The sequence below is a fragment of the Callithrix jacchus genome, chromosome 8 (genome assembly GCF_049354715.1).
Source record: "Callithrix jacchus isolate 240 chromosome 8, calJac240_pri, whole genome shotgun sequence".
Taxonomy (NCBI): Eukaryota; Metazoa; Chordata; class Mammalia; order Primates; family Cebidae; genus Callithrix; species Callithrix jacchus.
The window spans coordinates 110,956,952-110,973,556 of record NC_133509.1 but is presented as its reverse complement, the minus strand read 5'-3'; the positions used below and the strand labels follow the sequence as shown (position 1 = coordinate 110,973,556).

General features: G+C 44.9%; 1 protein-coding gene across 5 annotated transcripts in view; it reads right to left on the bottom strand.

The window, feature by feature from the left end:
* Window positions 1-16,605, bottom strand: part of IFT43 (intraflagellar transport 43) — a 101,045-nt gene that overhangs the window by 32,972 nt on the left and 51,468 nt on the right. Inside the window, exon 4 of one of the 5 annotated variants that reach the window (XM_054240224.2) lies at window positions 1,183-1,580. The exons of the other annotated variants lie outside the window; for them this stretch is intronic. Coding sequence (XP_054096199.1) covers window positions 1,367-1,580 — 214 coding nt within the window. The 3' untranslated portion in view covers window positions 1,183-1,366. Of the gene's footprint in view, window positions 1-1,182; window positions 1,581-16,605 lie in introns of those variants that run through there. 5 annotated transcript variants of the gene reach the window in all.

Below are 16,605 nucleotides of genomic sequence, written 5' to 3'. Positions count from 1 at the left end.
GAGGTGTTGGGAATTGGGGATCTTTAGTTTAAGATTTTACAGTCTGGTGGGAGAAAAGAACATTGTGAAAATAACACTAACACCTCTATAAACTTACATACTGTAAGGCCAAAAAGACTCTCACCCACCAGATGGGTACAGTGGTGTGCACCCGTAATCCCAGCTACTCAAGAGGCTAAGGTAGGAGAATCACTTAAACCCAGGAGTTCAAGACAAGCCTAAGCAACAAAGTAAGACCTCATCTCAAAAAAAAAAAAAAAAAAAAAAAAATATTCCCACCACACCCAAACTGCAAGATGAAGAAATTGAGGCCAGGAGTCCTCCAAGAGATCCAATGAAGGCTCCGAAGCCAGTGGACCCAATGCTGGACCTGGAAACTGAGGTTCACAATCCTATGCTTGTGCTGCTCGTTCTACTGAGCCCCAGATCGGACAAGACAGGTGAGGTGGGTGTAAGCGAAATGTCACAGGAGCACTAAAGAGGGAACCAGCCATTCTAGCTGGGAGTCTGGGGAGGCTTCCTGGAAGCCATGCCAATTGAGAGATGAGGAGGCTTGCAATGGACAGAAAAGCTGCAGGAGGGAAACCCCTGAACAGAGGTCAGAGGCCTGCAGGGGCCAAGGGAGTTAAGAAAACAGCAGGGGACATGGCGTGGCTGAAATACAGAAAAGGTGGTGGCTGGAGATGAGAATGCCATCAGGGCTGACCAAACAAGATGGAATTACTGGTGTCAGCTCTATAAACATATACACTCAATGATCAGGGATCAGGAGGGGATCTGGGGCTAGAAATTAATTTTCCCTGGGTTCTTTATTTCCCCCCTTCAAGTTACTTATGCCCACATATAGAAATGTCAATGATCTAGTATTAGGCAGCTTACCCTGCATCCTGCAGTACAAAAGCAGCACAAAGCAGTAAGTGCAAGAAGCTGTTATTCTTCCCATTGGGAGAAGGCGTGTGGGGCAGGAAAAAGCAGCCAAGAAGAACTGCCATATGACAGTGTTCCCCAAACATCTACCACTTCCAAGTGCCACCTTGACGAATTTTGCTGCAACTACTTAGTATTTTCTTTAAATTGATTCCTTGGTTTTATTTTAATAATTTTTTAAAAGAAAACTCTATATCCTCAACGGAAAGCTATCATCACCAGCCATAGGGAGATAATGGTAAAAAACAACATAGCTTTAAAAAACTATAAATTTTATTAGCTAGATACTGCTGTTTGTCAAAAGTCCAAGAGCCTGCAGCCTATGTTTTATTCAAAGGGGAGATTAGCAGGGTTAAAGAAGGGTTAAAGAAAGACTGGCTGCCGGGCGCGGTGGCTCATGCCTGTAATCCCAGCACTTTGGGAGGCCGAGGCGGGTGGATCACAAGGTCAGGATTTGAGACCAGCCTGGCCAACATGGTGAAACCCCATCTCTACTAAAGATACAAAAAATTAGCCAGGCGTGGTGGCGGGCATCTGTAATCCCAGCTACTTGGGAGGCTGAGGCAGAATTGCTCGAACCAGGGAGGTGGAGGTTGCAGTGAGCTGAGATCTTGTCATTACACTCCAGCCTGGGCAACAGGGTGAGACTCCATCTAAAAAAGAAAGGAAGACTGGCTGCTAATGGAGACTTTTCCATTGGCGTGATCAGGGGAACTGAAAGCTTATGGAAAAGAATAATTTTGGGACTACACACCAATCTTAGGAAAACAGAGCTACAGGGATGGAGGATGGAGACAAATGAGATGGGATGTGGTGACTGAGGCAAGTAGAAACCATGAGCCACAAGTCAGGGGACAAACTTCTCAGTGCGTCTGGAAACCTTTATTTCAATTTATGTTTAATTGCTGGAGGGGGTCTCTTACTTTTCCTGTATAGAAGTTTCTGCTCTATAATGGAGATACCTGTAAAGATTTCCTTCTATTAACTAACCCATCTTCTCTGCTTCTGTTCCTTTATATTCTGTGGTCCCCCCCGAAATCCCATAAATACACTGAGACTCACCCAAGTGATGAGGTACACGAATTGAAGGTGCCTCAGTTCTGGTTGTCAGCATGCGAGCCACTGGGGGTGCACAGGACCCCATGTGGCAGCCTCCTGGGAGACTTAGGGCCCACCCTGGTGAATCCCTGGTAAATATGAACCAAGGGCACCCTGCCCCTCTATCCCGTGGGCTCTTGTACAATGGGTGCTGTGAAAGCTGGAGAAACTGGTATAGCCGTCAGTATTCAGCTCTGGAGGGGGCAGCATGGGTCAAAAAGCAAAATCACTGACCGACCCACTAGACCAGAAAAAACTCAGCTCATGTGAGGTGCCTCCATTTCCTATGCATATTTATACCTACGTGTGCCCAACCTGTTTCATCTATATTAAAATTGCTTTCGGGTACTTCTCCACACAGGACTAAAAAGAAAAGGAAAGAAGTAGGTGTGATGTTCACAGATGCATTTTATTTTTGAGAGACCGAATCCATCAAAGGGAGAACAAGGAGCTCATTTATGTTCGGAGAATTTTAACCAATGGTTGGCATCTCTAATCATTCCCTCCTGGCTTTCAGCTGCTCACTCTGCAAAGCAGCAGGCCCCCGTAGCAGAGACTGGCTGGCTCAGGGGACACAACTTTTTTCCTTGGAAGTTTTTTTGTTCAGTAAGATGGCTTCATACAATCAACATCTCAATTCTGTGAGGGTCCCAGAGGACAGCAGTAAAGACAATTTTATTCTAACAGACTCACTCTTGCACAAATAGTATAGTGCATGGCCTTTTCGTGAACTTGAGATAAATGCATGCAGCGCTCAAGGTTTGAGAATGGGCATGGCTGCAGAATGAGAGGCACATTCTATTATACTAATTAGCTGTACGACCTTGGGCAGTGGGGCAAGGTGACATTTAAGGGCCTTTCTAACTCTAAGATTCTATAACTCAGTGTCACTTAACCTCCCTAGCTCTCATTTTCTCCATCTCCAAATGGAAGGGGCCAGACTCCATAGCTTCTCAGGACTCTCCCCAGCTCTGTGAATAATCACTGACCCTGCCTCCCCTAGATTCTGGCGCCCACCCACATCTGTTCCCCATGAATACAGCTCTCTATTCTGACAACCCCCACACCGTCCCTTCCTTGCAACTGGTTTATCCAGCCCTAAAATCTCAATCAAGACAATGTAGTGTGCAGGTCTGGAAACTGCAATGACAACATGGCAGGGGGAAGAAAAAAGGGAGAGGGAGGGAAGAAACAGAGGAGGAAGGCAGGCGGGCGGGCGGGGAGGCAGGTCTGCCTCTTCCCTTTTTCAATTACTTTTAGGGAAAACAAAGTTGACCCAAACACTTTCTACCTAACAATTTAAGGCATTTTCCTCCTTGGTCCGTCTTTTTCTTAGCTATTGTCAGAGCTGCTACAACTTTCCCAATTGCACAGAGAAAAGCTGCTTCCCTTTTATGCTCCTCTCCTAAACAGTTAACTCGCTCTGAACATTTCCATTTGTTTTCTTCCTGCTTAATATGACTTCTTTATTTTCTTTTGCTCCGAGCAGTTGGAAAGAGGACAGCTACCTAGACCCGCCAAACCTTCCAAACACAGGGAACTCAGAAACCAACCTTCCTATTCCCCAGGTCAGACAGGACTCCAGGAACCCCAGGCTCAGTCACTCAGAATCAGGCCAGCCAAGGTGTACGTGCTGAGCTCTAATCTCGGGCCCCAATTTAAACAACTAGCTTGAAGCCATTGATACTGAGCATGGGCTCCAGAGGCAGAGGGTGCTACAGCTTAAATATTTGTGACCCCTCCAGAACTGATGTTGAAACTGAATCCTCAATGCCACAGTATTCAGAAGGTGACAAGGCCATCACAAGGGATTAGTCCCTTACCGAAGGCCTAGTGGGTGGCTAGTCTCTTCTGCCTTCCACCAGGTGAGTACATAGCAACAAAGCGCCATCTTGGAAGTACAGAGTAGCCCTCCCCAGACACTGAATCTGCTAGTGCCTTGATCTTGGACTTTCTAGCCTCCAGAACTGTGAGACACACATTTCTATCATTTATAAACTGCCCACTCTGTGGGCAGCAGGAATCGGCTATAAGTTCTAAGTGTCATAGGTTCTGGGTTTAGAAGCAAGTTTCGTCATTCACTAGCTGCATGCTCTTGGACGAGTCACTTTAAACTTTGCCAAGCTGGTGATAATATCACATTCTACTTCACAAAGTTGTTCTAAGAATCAAATAAGTTAATTCAGGCAAAGCGTTTTGCATAGACTTGGCACAGAGGAAGTGCTCAGTGAACAGCAGCCGTTGCTACCATCGTCATGATTGTGGTGTGGTGGTGGTTCTCATCCTGTCTCTTCATGTGCTGCTTGTCCTTGCTTGACATGCTGTCTTTCTCCTCCTCGATCCTTTAACTGACCCCCACCCCTGAGATGGGTGCTGGCTGGGTTTGCCCGGGGAGTGGCTTCATACTTTTTGCTTCTGGGGACCCGCCACTTCCCCTGCTTACACATATTCCTGCCTCCCTTGCCGAACTTGTCCGGGCCACCCTCAGTGGCAAGTCCAGCAGCCTGTCCTTGCCAGCTGACCTGCTGACCCCATCTACAAGCTCCCCCGCAGCCCCACAGGAGAAACATTTTGTCCCGCTCACAAGCCTTCCCACCAGCTGGCCAATGCTTTCCACAACACCATTAATTCACCTCGCAGTTTCTCAGCAGGCAGCCCTCTCATTTTTTTTTCCATCTCCTGTTTTACTTTTCCTGCCTCTTGGTTCCCTTTCTTCATTTCAGTCATTTCTGTTTACTCCTGTCTAAAAAGCAACTTTTTCTGGCTTTCATATCTTTCTGAAGGATTCTCCACCTCTGGGAAGCTTCTAGAATTAGGTGAAAGGGTTTCTGCACTACCTACACACCTAACCCTCCACATCACATGACACAGTCTTTAGAGTAGGGCAGTCTCATCTAGTGACTTCTGAAACTCAGCTTGATGGGATCAGACCGCAGAAAACAGCTTGACAACCACCCAAAGCCATCTCCCCACATCTTGATTCAAATACCAATTTGTTTGGGGTGACAATGAGCCAACTAAACATCCGTTTCCCAGCCTTTCTGGGACGGAGGGATAGTCATGCATCTCATTTCTGACCCATGAGAAAAATGCAGCCCATTCCTCTCCCTCGCCTCCAAAAACACAAATTCTTGCTAAGAAAGAGCCCTCTCCCCTCCTTCACTTTCATGTCACTCTTTTTTCTGCCTGGAAAACAGGTGAGGCTTGGCAGTACATCAGCCATCACACAGCCAGGAGGTATGAGCATGGTGACAAGGGCCCACTTGCTAAGGACACTGGGACAGAAAGGGAAAGAGCTCCATCCCTCCTGGCTCTGCAGGTACCTACAGCCCTGGCCTGCTAAGCCCTGGACCCCTCCTTTAGTGAGACAAACTCCTTTCTGCTTAAGCCTCTGTTAATAGGATTTTCTCTTGATTGCAGATTTTAACTCCAACTACAACAGCACATCTCAAGTGAGAACTCACTCTAGTCAGGAAGGAATACAGATCCTATGGAAAAAGCCACCTTACATAATTCTAATTAGTTAACCTTCACATATGGTTTCAGAAGACAAAGCAATGATTTGACATGGATGCAAGAGGAGTACAATTCTAAGGATGTGACTGAGAGACACCGCCAATATCTGCTAGAGAAAAAGCTGGCAAACCCAGGGGAAAAAGATGAGCAGACCCTCTCCACAACTGTGTCCAGCCTGAAAACAGAACACTTGCTATTAAGAATGAGGATGAGTGAGCCCTTAAGAAGAGGGTGTTGCGGTGATTTATAATGAGAAATATCTGTTTGATCTTCACCCACTGAACAATGTGGGTGTTAGGGGCACTGACCCCTCATACAGTTGAAGTTTAACTTAACCACACACAGCCTACCATTGACTGGAAGCCTCACTAATAACATAGTCAATCAATACATATTTTGTATGTTATATGACTATATACTATATTCCAATAAAGTAAGCTAGAGGAAAACTGGAAGGAAGAAAAACATATTTACTACCCATTACGTGCATCAGGAGGAGGAGGAAGAGGAAGGGTTTGCCTTGATGTTTCAGGGGTGGTGGAGGCAGAAGGAAATCCTCCTACAGGTGGACTTTCTCAGTTCTAAAGGCCAACTGTAAATCTTTGGTTTCCTGGCACATAGCTCCTAAAATCCTAGGAATCTCCAAAGTGATATGTCTTTTTGTAGGCTAATGAATGACTGATGGGAAATAGATGGAGAGGGACTTCTGGACAGTCTCAGAATGGAGGCTGGTTGCCAGGGAAACCCACTCCCTGACCCCGGGAAAGGAGATGGGTTGAAGGTTGAGCTGATTGCCAATAACCAGTGATTTAATCAATTGTGCCTACACAATGATGCTTCCATAAACATTCAAAAGGACTAGGTTCTGAGAGCTTCTGGGCTGCAGAGCAAGAATGTCTGCACGTGATGGGAGGGTGGCACACTTCAACTCCATGGGAACGGAAGCTCCTACAATCAGGTCCCTTCCAAACCCTGCCCTATATTCTTCATTTACATCCTTTAAAATATGCTTTGTGGCTTGGCATGGTGGCTCACACCCATAATCCTAGCACTTTGGGAGGCCCAGGCAGGTGGATCACCTGAGGCCAGGGGATCAAGGCCAGCCTTGTCAACATGGTGAAAGTGGGTCTCTCCTAAATATACGAAAGTTAGCTGGACATGGTGGTACATGCTGCAATCCCAGCCACTCAGGAGGCTGAGGCACATGGGGCAGAAGGTGGAGGTTGCAGTGAGCTGAGATAGCGCCACTGCACTCCAGCCTGGGCAAATAAGACTCTGTCTCAAAAAAGAAAAAGAGAAATAAAATATGCTTTGTAATAAACTGGTTTCCCTGAGTTGTGAGCCACTCTAGCAAATTAATCAAACCGGAGAGGGGGTCATAGGAACACTCGATTATAGCCAGTGGTTCAGACGCACAGGTGAAACAACCCAGGGCTTGCAACTGGCATTGGAAATGTAGGCCAGTCTTGTGGGACTCAGCTCTGAACCTGTGGGATCTGATGTTAACTCCAGGCAGATAGCATCAGAATTGAGGGAAACCACAGAACAGCCAGCTGGTGTCCACTGCAGAAATGGCTGGTGGATGGAGAAAAACTTCTATACACACGGTGTCACACACAGAGTAGTGAGGGCACAGTAGGAGAAAACGGTTTTCACATTGCGCCAAGAGGACTCTACATTGGGAGAAACAAATTTCCTTTTACACCTGCAAGTACCCCAAGGTTGCGCCATGTCAAAAAGGCATTCAGACATGCAGGAGGCAGAGGCTGCAGTGAGCCAAGATCACACCACTACACCCAAGCCTGGGTGACAGAGAGAGACTCCATCTCAAAAAAAAAAAGTGTGATACCTTGCGCCACCAGTCCCATGCCTGTCAACATCGCAGTGGCTCCTATTTCCTATAAAATAAGGCCTGCCTGGAGTTCCAGGCCCTACACACGAGCTCTTCTCTACCCTGCCCACCTATCCTCCTCCTCCCCTCTGCAGAGCCTGGTGTGCTCATCTAAACACACTGTGGCGGTTCATTCTTGCCTCTACTCACCTCGCCCCTGGCCCTGCCTCAATGCTTATCAACTGTTTCCTTTCAAGGTAATAAAATAAATCACAAAGTAAAAGAACTTGTTTCAAGCAAGACATCTAGAAAGTATGTTTTAGATGTTCACACATCCTTTTGGAGTTGGGGAGGGCCTTTGAGACCCCTTGTGTGTAAGGCTGAAGAAACAGGCAAGGGCACTGAGCTGGTTGCACAGGGCTACACTGCACCTCTTCTCCTCTCACCCAGCCCAGGGATCTGCTCCGTGCCCATGGCACAGGCAGATGTCCTGACTCCTAATGACACCCGGAGAAAAGGTGGTCCAATAAGAAAAGGTGGCTCAGAAATGAACTTAGGAAATGGCCTCAAAGGCAGACACCTAACCAGATTTAACACGTACTTGGAATGTCTCGCTCTGGGCTACTCTTCCCTCAGTCTAGCCATGAAGTCACAGGCCCCAAAACCAGAAGCAGTTTTACAGGTGCACCTGTAACTAGAACCTGGCTCCTGAGTGGGCTGCCTGGGAATGGATCCAGTTCTTAGAGGGCACTGCAGGGTTAGAAGGGACAATCATTTCCAATGCTTAATTGAACTTAATGGCTAGCCTAATTAAGCCTTTTAATGGCAGGGCTGGTAGGGCTGGCAGGGCCTTGGCCAGTGCCCCTAAGAGCAGACTGCATCCTCTGCACTCACCTTCTTCCGGTGGGTCAGGCAGCTGGCTGGAGCACAGCTCTGCAGAGAGCGAGGTCAAAGGAAGCTGGGAAGGGCTTAGGTCACGCATGCACTCCAATACCCGCTGAGGCTCTACCATGGGCAAAGGCGCTGTATCCGGTGTTAAGGGGGCATAAAAACAGAAGGCAGCAAAGCACTGAGAATGAGACCATGATCCCTACGATCAGACTTACCTGGTCCAAATTCTGGCTGGCTAGTCACTAGCTGTGTGACTGAGGAAGTTACTTAACTTTTTGAAAGTCAGTTTCCTCATCTGCAAGCAGGGATAATAACAGCACCTACTCCATGGGTTGTTTTGAGGAAAAAGATAACTGTGTTTAGCACAGTGCCCAGTAAAACAAGTCACAATAAATAATATGTGTACGTGGGTATGGGAGTGTGTGTGTGTCCTCATCTAAACAACTGGATAGACAAGACATGTAGGCTCTCCACACACGGGTTCTGCAGCCAGCACATCCCTGGAAACCAGAATCTGTTTCTGAGGATGAAGCTGCAAATTTCCTAAAGTCTAGAGCTGTCTAAAGAAACTCAGGGGGTAGATAATGGCAAAAATAGAAAAAAAGAAAGAACCTAAATGTCCACCAAGAGGGGAACAGTGCATCCATACCACGGGATTATCACGGAGCAGTAAGAAAACTGCGGTAAATAGACGTGTACTAAAAGATCTCCAGGATGTATTTACTGCAAGAATAAAAAAGAATGTAAGGTGCAGAATGCACTTAATATGATTTGTTTACGTAAAAAAAAATAAACTTTTTTAAGTACATGTATTGAAGTGTGTAAAAGACATAACAAACTATTCTAGTAATTACTTCTAGAGAGATGGCCAGGATCACAGTAAATACTAGTTTTAGTCAAATTTTGCTTTATCTGTCTTGTTTGAATTTTTACATCATTAAAGAGCTATCCGTTTGCTTGTACAACTATTTTTTATTAAAAAACAGAATCAGTGGGGCTGTTTCTACCAAGTTCCCCAGCTGGAGGGGTTCAAGCAGACCCCGGCAAGCACTTAGTAGAAACACTAGAATTTGACAGGACATTGGATGAGACTGGCTCTAACTTTGTGCAAGTCCGGAAAAACAAAGGAATATTCCCCATAGGTGGCTGTGCTTTTAGCCGTTATTTAAGGGACACTTCCATGGGCCGCTGCTCATTTCTCTCCTGACTCTCCAAGACCTTCCAACTTTACAGTACTACCCTTGGCTCCAGTAACTGACCTGCTATAGTCACCAGGGCATTTTCATTTCTGCAAAACTAGAAACTGTAAAGGCCAAAAGTCAAAACCTTCACAGGACCTACAGAGAACCCACTGTAGAACCACTCTTGGTTTTAATTACAATGAAAGTCAAGGGTTGCTTCATTTAAGAAAAGCTGAAGGCCAGAGAGGAAGCTGGGAGCAGGCTCTCAGGGAGGGAAGGCTTGCGCCTGCACCTGGCCATCTTTTGGCAGCCTCCCTGCAAGTCCAGCTCACAGGCAGTTGGGAAACAGTTCTGCTGACGGGCCCTTAGAGGTGCAGCCTTGTACAATGTGGCCTCTGGGTCTCAGCTGTCCTCTCCCTGGCACACATGCATAGGCAACAAGTTCATCTCAAGGCCCCACCTGTTCTCTGGCCACCTCCCTAGGGCATTGGGTGCTCCCCTCTGCTCCAGGGAGAGAACTGACCAGGGCTACTTGTCAGGAGGACTGCTTTGCTTTTCAGAGTGGGAAGTAAAGTATCCAAATGCTGCTGCAGCAGCGCTTGTGGGGACACACTGCTGTCCCTTTTGAATGGAAGGCACTCAACAGAAGTGCAAGAGTCCAATGATTTCATGCTTAGTCATTTGCCTAAGTAAATGGGCTTTGTGACAGTAGTCACTAGCCATCTGAGGCCTTAAACTGCAATGAACATAACCTAGAACGTCTCTGCTTGCTCTGCACCAAATGTCACTATATCAACACAAGTAGAAGTTCATGAAAGTGCTCACCCAAATCCTCAATGAGAAAAAGGCTGATGCACCTTCATACCTCTTCCCTAGCCTATGGATCTCTGTGTGCCATATTTAAAGCCTTCACAATACTTTCCAAGGGTGACGTTACGCCTATCACATGAATAAATAACAGAAGTCTGTTTTTTTCAGTCTCGGAAAATATTCCATGTATTGCCTGCCTACGATTACTTTTATTGAGACAGGAAATTCTGGAGTACTCTGCAGCCCTTAAAAATAAGGCTGTTCAGCCAGGCACAGTGACTCACACCTGTAATCCCAGAACTTTTGGGAGGTCAAGGTGGGAGGATGGCTTGAGCCCAGGAGTTCAAAACCAGCCTGGGCAACATAGTAAAACCCTGTCTCCACAAAAAAATTTTAAAATTAGCTGGGCATGTTGGCACATACCTGTAGTCCCAGCTACTCAAGAGGCTGAGATGGGAGGACTGCTTGAGGCTGGGAGGTCAAGGCTGCAGTGAGCCATGATCATGCCACTTCACTCCAGCCTGGGTGACAGAGTGAGACTCTGTTTCAAAAAAAAGAAAAGAAGCTCTTCTACTCCTTATTAAGATCAGCAAGAAAAATTGTTAGAGATTTTTTTTAAATGTGCAGAATGCATATGTTCCCATCTGTGTCTGTAGGTAGGTGCGGAGAATATATCAACCTGCACAGAATACCTTTGGAGAGAAACACAAAAGAACTGGTTAAAAGTGGTTGCCTCCAGGAGAGGAAACTAGATCCCTGAGAAAGTCAGAAAGGAAGAGAGAGACTTAGGTTTCATATCCCATTCTTTCATATCTTTTTAATTCTATACTATGTTATGTTTCTTTTTTATTTAAGAATAAATAAATAAAATTCACCAAGAGTTCTAATGTCTCAAAAGAACACGATGTTACAGAAAAACTAAAATCGGCCGGGCGTGATGGCTCAAGCCTGTAACCCCAGCACTTTGGGAGGCCGAGGTGGGTAGATCACAAGGTCAAGAGATCAAGACCATCCTGGTCAACATGGTGAAACCCTGTCTCTACTAAAAATACAAAAAATTAGGTGGGCATGGTGGCACGTGCCTATAATCCCAGCTACTCAGGAGGCTGAGGCAGGAGAATTGCCTGAACCCAGTAGGTGGAGGCTGCGGTGAGCAGAGATCGTGCCATTGCACTCCAGCCTGGGTAACGAGCGAAACTCCGTCTCAAAAAAAAAAAAAACCTAAAATCTAAAAATGTGTACTGTCTTCATATCCCACTCCCTTTCTCTCTCTTCCAGCCCTCTTAAAATGATCCACCTTTTTAACTTGGTTACATTTGAGTTTTAAAGACAAAGAGACTTCACTCCACAAAAAGGCAGGCCAGGCACAATGGCTCACACTTGCAATCCCAGCACTTTGGGAGTTCAAGGCAAGAAGACTGCTTGAGATCAGGAGTTCAAGACCAGCCTGGGTGTCATAGCAAGAGTTCATCTCTACAAAAAATTTAAAAATATGGTGGGTATGGTGACGCACGCCTATAGTCCCAACTACTCAGGAGTACCTATAGTCCCAGCTACTGAGGTGGCAGGAGGACAGCTTGAGTCCAGGAGTTTGAGGTTACAGTGAACTATGATCACATCTCCACACTCCAGCCTGGGCAACAGAGTGAGACCCTGTCTCAAAAAAAAAGCAATATACCATTACAAAAAGGAGTTGTTTCTAACATTAGACCTGGGTGCCTGTGCTGGACAAGGGTCCTCAGAATGAACAAATGCTTATCTTTACATCTATGCCCATGAATAGTGACTTTCAGGAAGTACCTACCTCACTGAACACATTTCAGGGGCTGAATAGGAAAGGACACCAGGTCTAAATGGAACTACCAGTTAGAGCAAGATCTAACTATCAGTTTAACAGGGAACATGCTCCACAGACAGGCTGTTCCACCATGACCCACCCATTATTCTCATTCCTCCCACCCACCAGCTACCAGAACAAATGAAATCTACCAAAATAATACAAATGTATGAAGCCAGGAAAGGCCTAAGGATAGAACGAGTGTGACACATCTCATGCTTTTCCCTACTTCAGTGAGGATACGTGTTTTTCGCTAGTTATTTTGATGTACACAGTCTGGGGGTTATTCACTTCATCTTCAAATCTTGCTGAAATATATGATTTCCTACAATAAACAATACAACTGAATCCCAATTTTAAAAAATAACTGTAGATTCTCTAAGTTGATTAAAATAAAAACTTACCTAGCTTTTCCTCTACCATCTTTCTGTCCAGGCTCTGAATATAAGTTGAGAGCAAAGCAAAAAATTACACTTTGGGGAGCCAATCTAGAATAAACAAATCTAAGATGTACATTGACAAGATATGATGTTACATGGTCCCAAAGCCATCCTTTCTGAACTGACCATATCTCAGAAGGCACATGGCAGAAAAGCATCTATGTAGGGCAAAATGCATGATGGTGAAACTGAGACAGAGGTCCAAGCAGAGAGTACACACGAGCATCTCCAAAAACCACAGAAATAGCAACATAGCCCCTAAACTCTAGGCACAGCCACTGGAAATGGGAGCACAATTAGCTGCCTAAGACCCTCCTTCTCAACCATCTCACATGCAACAGCCCCATCTGATTTCACCAAATGTTGAACACTCATTTCTGGTACCTGACTGACTTAGTTAACAACCAAACAACTGTTCACCCACACTGTTCAGGACTCCGGTCATGCCATACTGATTCCAAGTTCTTTGTGACTGAGGGTAGCAAGGGAAAAATCAATTCTTAATATACAATTTTGTTTTGTGTTTCTTGAAAACCAAATGAGCAAAATTGTGCTTACCGATGAAAATCTGAAGGTCAAGGATTAAGTCCTTTTACTTTACTGAAAATCAGAGCTGCCTGTCATACCAGGGACACCCTTTTCAATTATTAGAACTCTGAAAGAAATGACCAAAATTTACTCATTGATCAAATATGTACTGAGCACCTATGTGTACCAAGCCCTACAGACCCAGATGCAAACAAAATAGACACACATCTCTTACACAGTAACTATTTGCTTGTTACTATTAATAGTAATGCAGAGGCAAAGGCAGCTGCAGCTCTTAATTAGTTCAACTTTTTAAAAAGTTTAAAACACAGAGAATAAGGGAAAAGCCACATTTAGGCAAACACTAACAACTGGCTATTCCAGGTAAAAGTATACGTGGGTGTTTGCTGTACCACTATGGCAACTTTTCTATAGGCTTGAAGTTTTTCAAAATAAAAACACTAGGAGAAAAAGGTAGGATTACAAGTATAAAATGTATTTCAAGCAACCAACTAGCTGGTGAGAGACGGTTCATTACAGGAGAATCTCTGTCAATAAATGGAAAGTAGACAATCATCATTCAACAACCTTTAATGAAATCATGGCTCTAGCAACTAACATCAATGGATGTTCCAACCATGAGAAGGGAGTCTGATGGGGCTATAAAATGGAGACTCACACAGCCCTGCCCCTACTGGTCAATCACAGGCTCAAAGTGGAATGACCGGACACCTGTGCCTTCTCACACCTGTGCCTTCCAGGCGATAGAGTGGGATGTACACGGTACCACTTACAAGTATTCCTGCCCAAACTAGGCCTAAATTGAACTACCATTCAGAGCTACACCTAATTATCAGTTTAACAGGGAATATGAGGGACAGAGAAACAAGTTAAACACCATGACTAGGTAGTAACGGGTCAAATCCAGAATGTGGGAAACGCTACAGGACACGTTTCATTAAAAAACAAAATCATCATGACCACCTGGGCAACACAGCAAGACCCTGTCTCTACAAAACACTTTAAAAATTTAGCCAGGCTCTACAAAGAACTAAAACAGATTTACAAGAAAAAAACAAACAAGCCCATTCAAAAGTAGGCGAAGGATATGAACAGACACTTTACAAAAGAAGACATACATGAGGCCAACAAACATATGAAAAAATGCTCATCATTAGAGAAATGCAAATCAAAACTACATTGAGATACCATCTCACGCCAGTTAGAATGGCGATCCTTAAAAAATCTGGAGACAACAGATGCTGGAGAGGATATGGAGAAATAGGAACACTTTTACACTGTTGGTGGGAGTGTAAATTAGTTTAACCATTGTGGAAGACAGTGTGGCGATTCCTCCTAGAATGGACCTAGAAATAGAAATTCCATTTGACCCAGCAATCCCATTACTGGGTATATATCCAAAGGATTATAAATCATTTTATTGTAAGGACACATGCACACAAATGTTCACTGCAGCACAGTTTACAATAGCAAAGACCTGGAACCAACCCAAATGCTCATCAATGATAGACTGGATAGGGAAAATGTGGCACATATACACCATGGAATATTATGCAGCCAACAAAAACAACGAGTTCATGTCCTTTGTAGGGACATGAATGAACCTGGAAACCATCATTCTCAGCAAACTGACACAAGAACAGAAAATCAAACACCACATATTCTCACTCATAGGTGGGTGTTGAACAATGAGAACACATGGTCACAGGAAGGGGAGCATCACTGGGGTCTGTTGGGGGGAAATAGGGGAGGGACAGTGCAGGGGTGGGGAGAGATAGCATGGGGAGAAATACCAGATACAGGTGATGGGGAGGAAGGCAGCAAATCACACTGCCATGTGTGTACCTATGCAACAATCTTGCATGTTCTTCACATGTACCCCCAAACCTAAAATGCAATAAAAAATAAATAAATAAATAATTTAGCCAGGCATGGTGGCATGCACCTGTCCTAGCTAATTGGGAGTCTGTGGCAGAAGTATCACTTGAGTCTAGGAGTTCAAGGTTGCAGTGAGCTATGATGCCACTTCACTCTAGCCTGAGGAACAGAACAAGACCCTGTTTCTAAAAAAGAAGAAAGAAAGGGAGGGAGGAAAGATCAATGGCACTGGGGAAAAAAAGGGGGGTGGCGATTGTTGCAGAATAAAAGAGAGACTATAAAAATATAACATCTAGGCCAGGCGAGGTGGCTAATGCCTAGCACTTTGGGAGGCTGAGGCAGGAGGATCACCTGAGGTCAGGAGTTCAAGACCAGCCCAGCCAACATGGTGAAACCCCATCTCTACTAAAAATACAAAAATTAGTCAGGTGTGATGGTGCACACTTGTAGTTTCAGCTACTCGGGAGGCTCAGGTGGGAGAATGGCTTGAACCTGGGAGGTGGAGACTGCAGTGAGCAATCACACCACTGCACTACAGGCAACAGAGCAAGACTCCAACTCAAAAAAAAAGAAGGAAAGAAAGAAAGAAATATAACAACTAAATATAATATATGGACCTTGATTTGTCCTTTTTTCAATCCTCCTATAAAATGCATTTTTGAGACAATGGAAGTAACTCAATATGACCTGGATATCAGATAATATTATGGAATTATTAATTTTGATACAAATGCTAATGTCACAATGGTTAATAAACAAAAACGGTCCTTATCAGTTAACAAAAATGATCTCCAGCAGCAACAGGAAAGGTATAAGGAAGTAAATCAATTGCATTGTTTATATATCATCAAGCTTCTCTACTCATCCTAGGCCTCGTACAGGATAAAGCATGTTCACATCCATAGGTATACCTTCTTGAGACTAAATAACTATGCACCCTTATGAATGTCTGACATAGTACTTCCCTGTCTTTTTAAAGACATGAAGCAATGAAAAAATAACATATAAATGGCTAACTGGGGTAGATGGATGAGACTTCTCATTGTCACAGGTGACCAGCCTAGGGCCTTGGCTAGATCTACACCGCAGGGACACAGGCAAGGAGTGCCCACATCATGGCATGGCAGCACCCACAGTGCAGCACACGGCACACCAGCGGGCAGCTCCAGCTAACCTTCCCTCTGTGATACCTTTCTGGGAAACTGACTTCTATGGGGATGGACAGCCTGTAACAGAGCTGGTTTAAGAGGACAGAATATGTGTTTGCAACTGTGCTTACCGATCTCGGAGCCCTCTGGCTCCATGAGTTTTTGCTTTTCACACTTTTGCAGCCTAATAGGAATTAACTACTTGCTGCTAAGAAAAGGCAAAAAGATCTGGTATGGCAATGACATAGAGGGAGAGGACAGAGCCCTTTAGTATTCTTGGAACGTCTATGCCATTAAAAAAAGAAAGAGAAAAAAAAAGAGAGGAGGAGGGAAGGGGGATAACCTCGGGACCAGCGCACAGCAGTTCTACCGCCATCTTGATGTCCTTGATGCGTGCAGATGGTGTGGAAGTGGCTGGCACCAGAACAGCCCATGAGAAGGAATGAGCGGCCAATGGAGATTTATGTGAGGAGAGTGAGATGGACAAGGTAAAATTGTC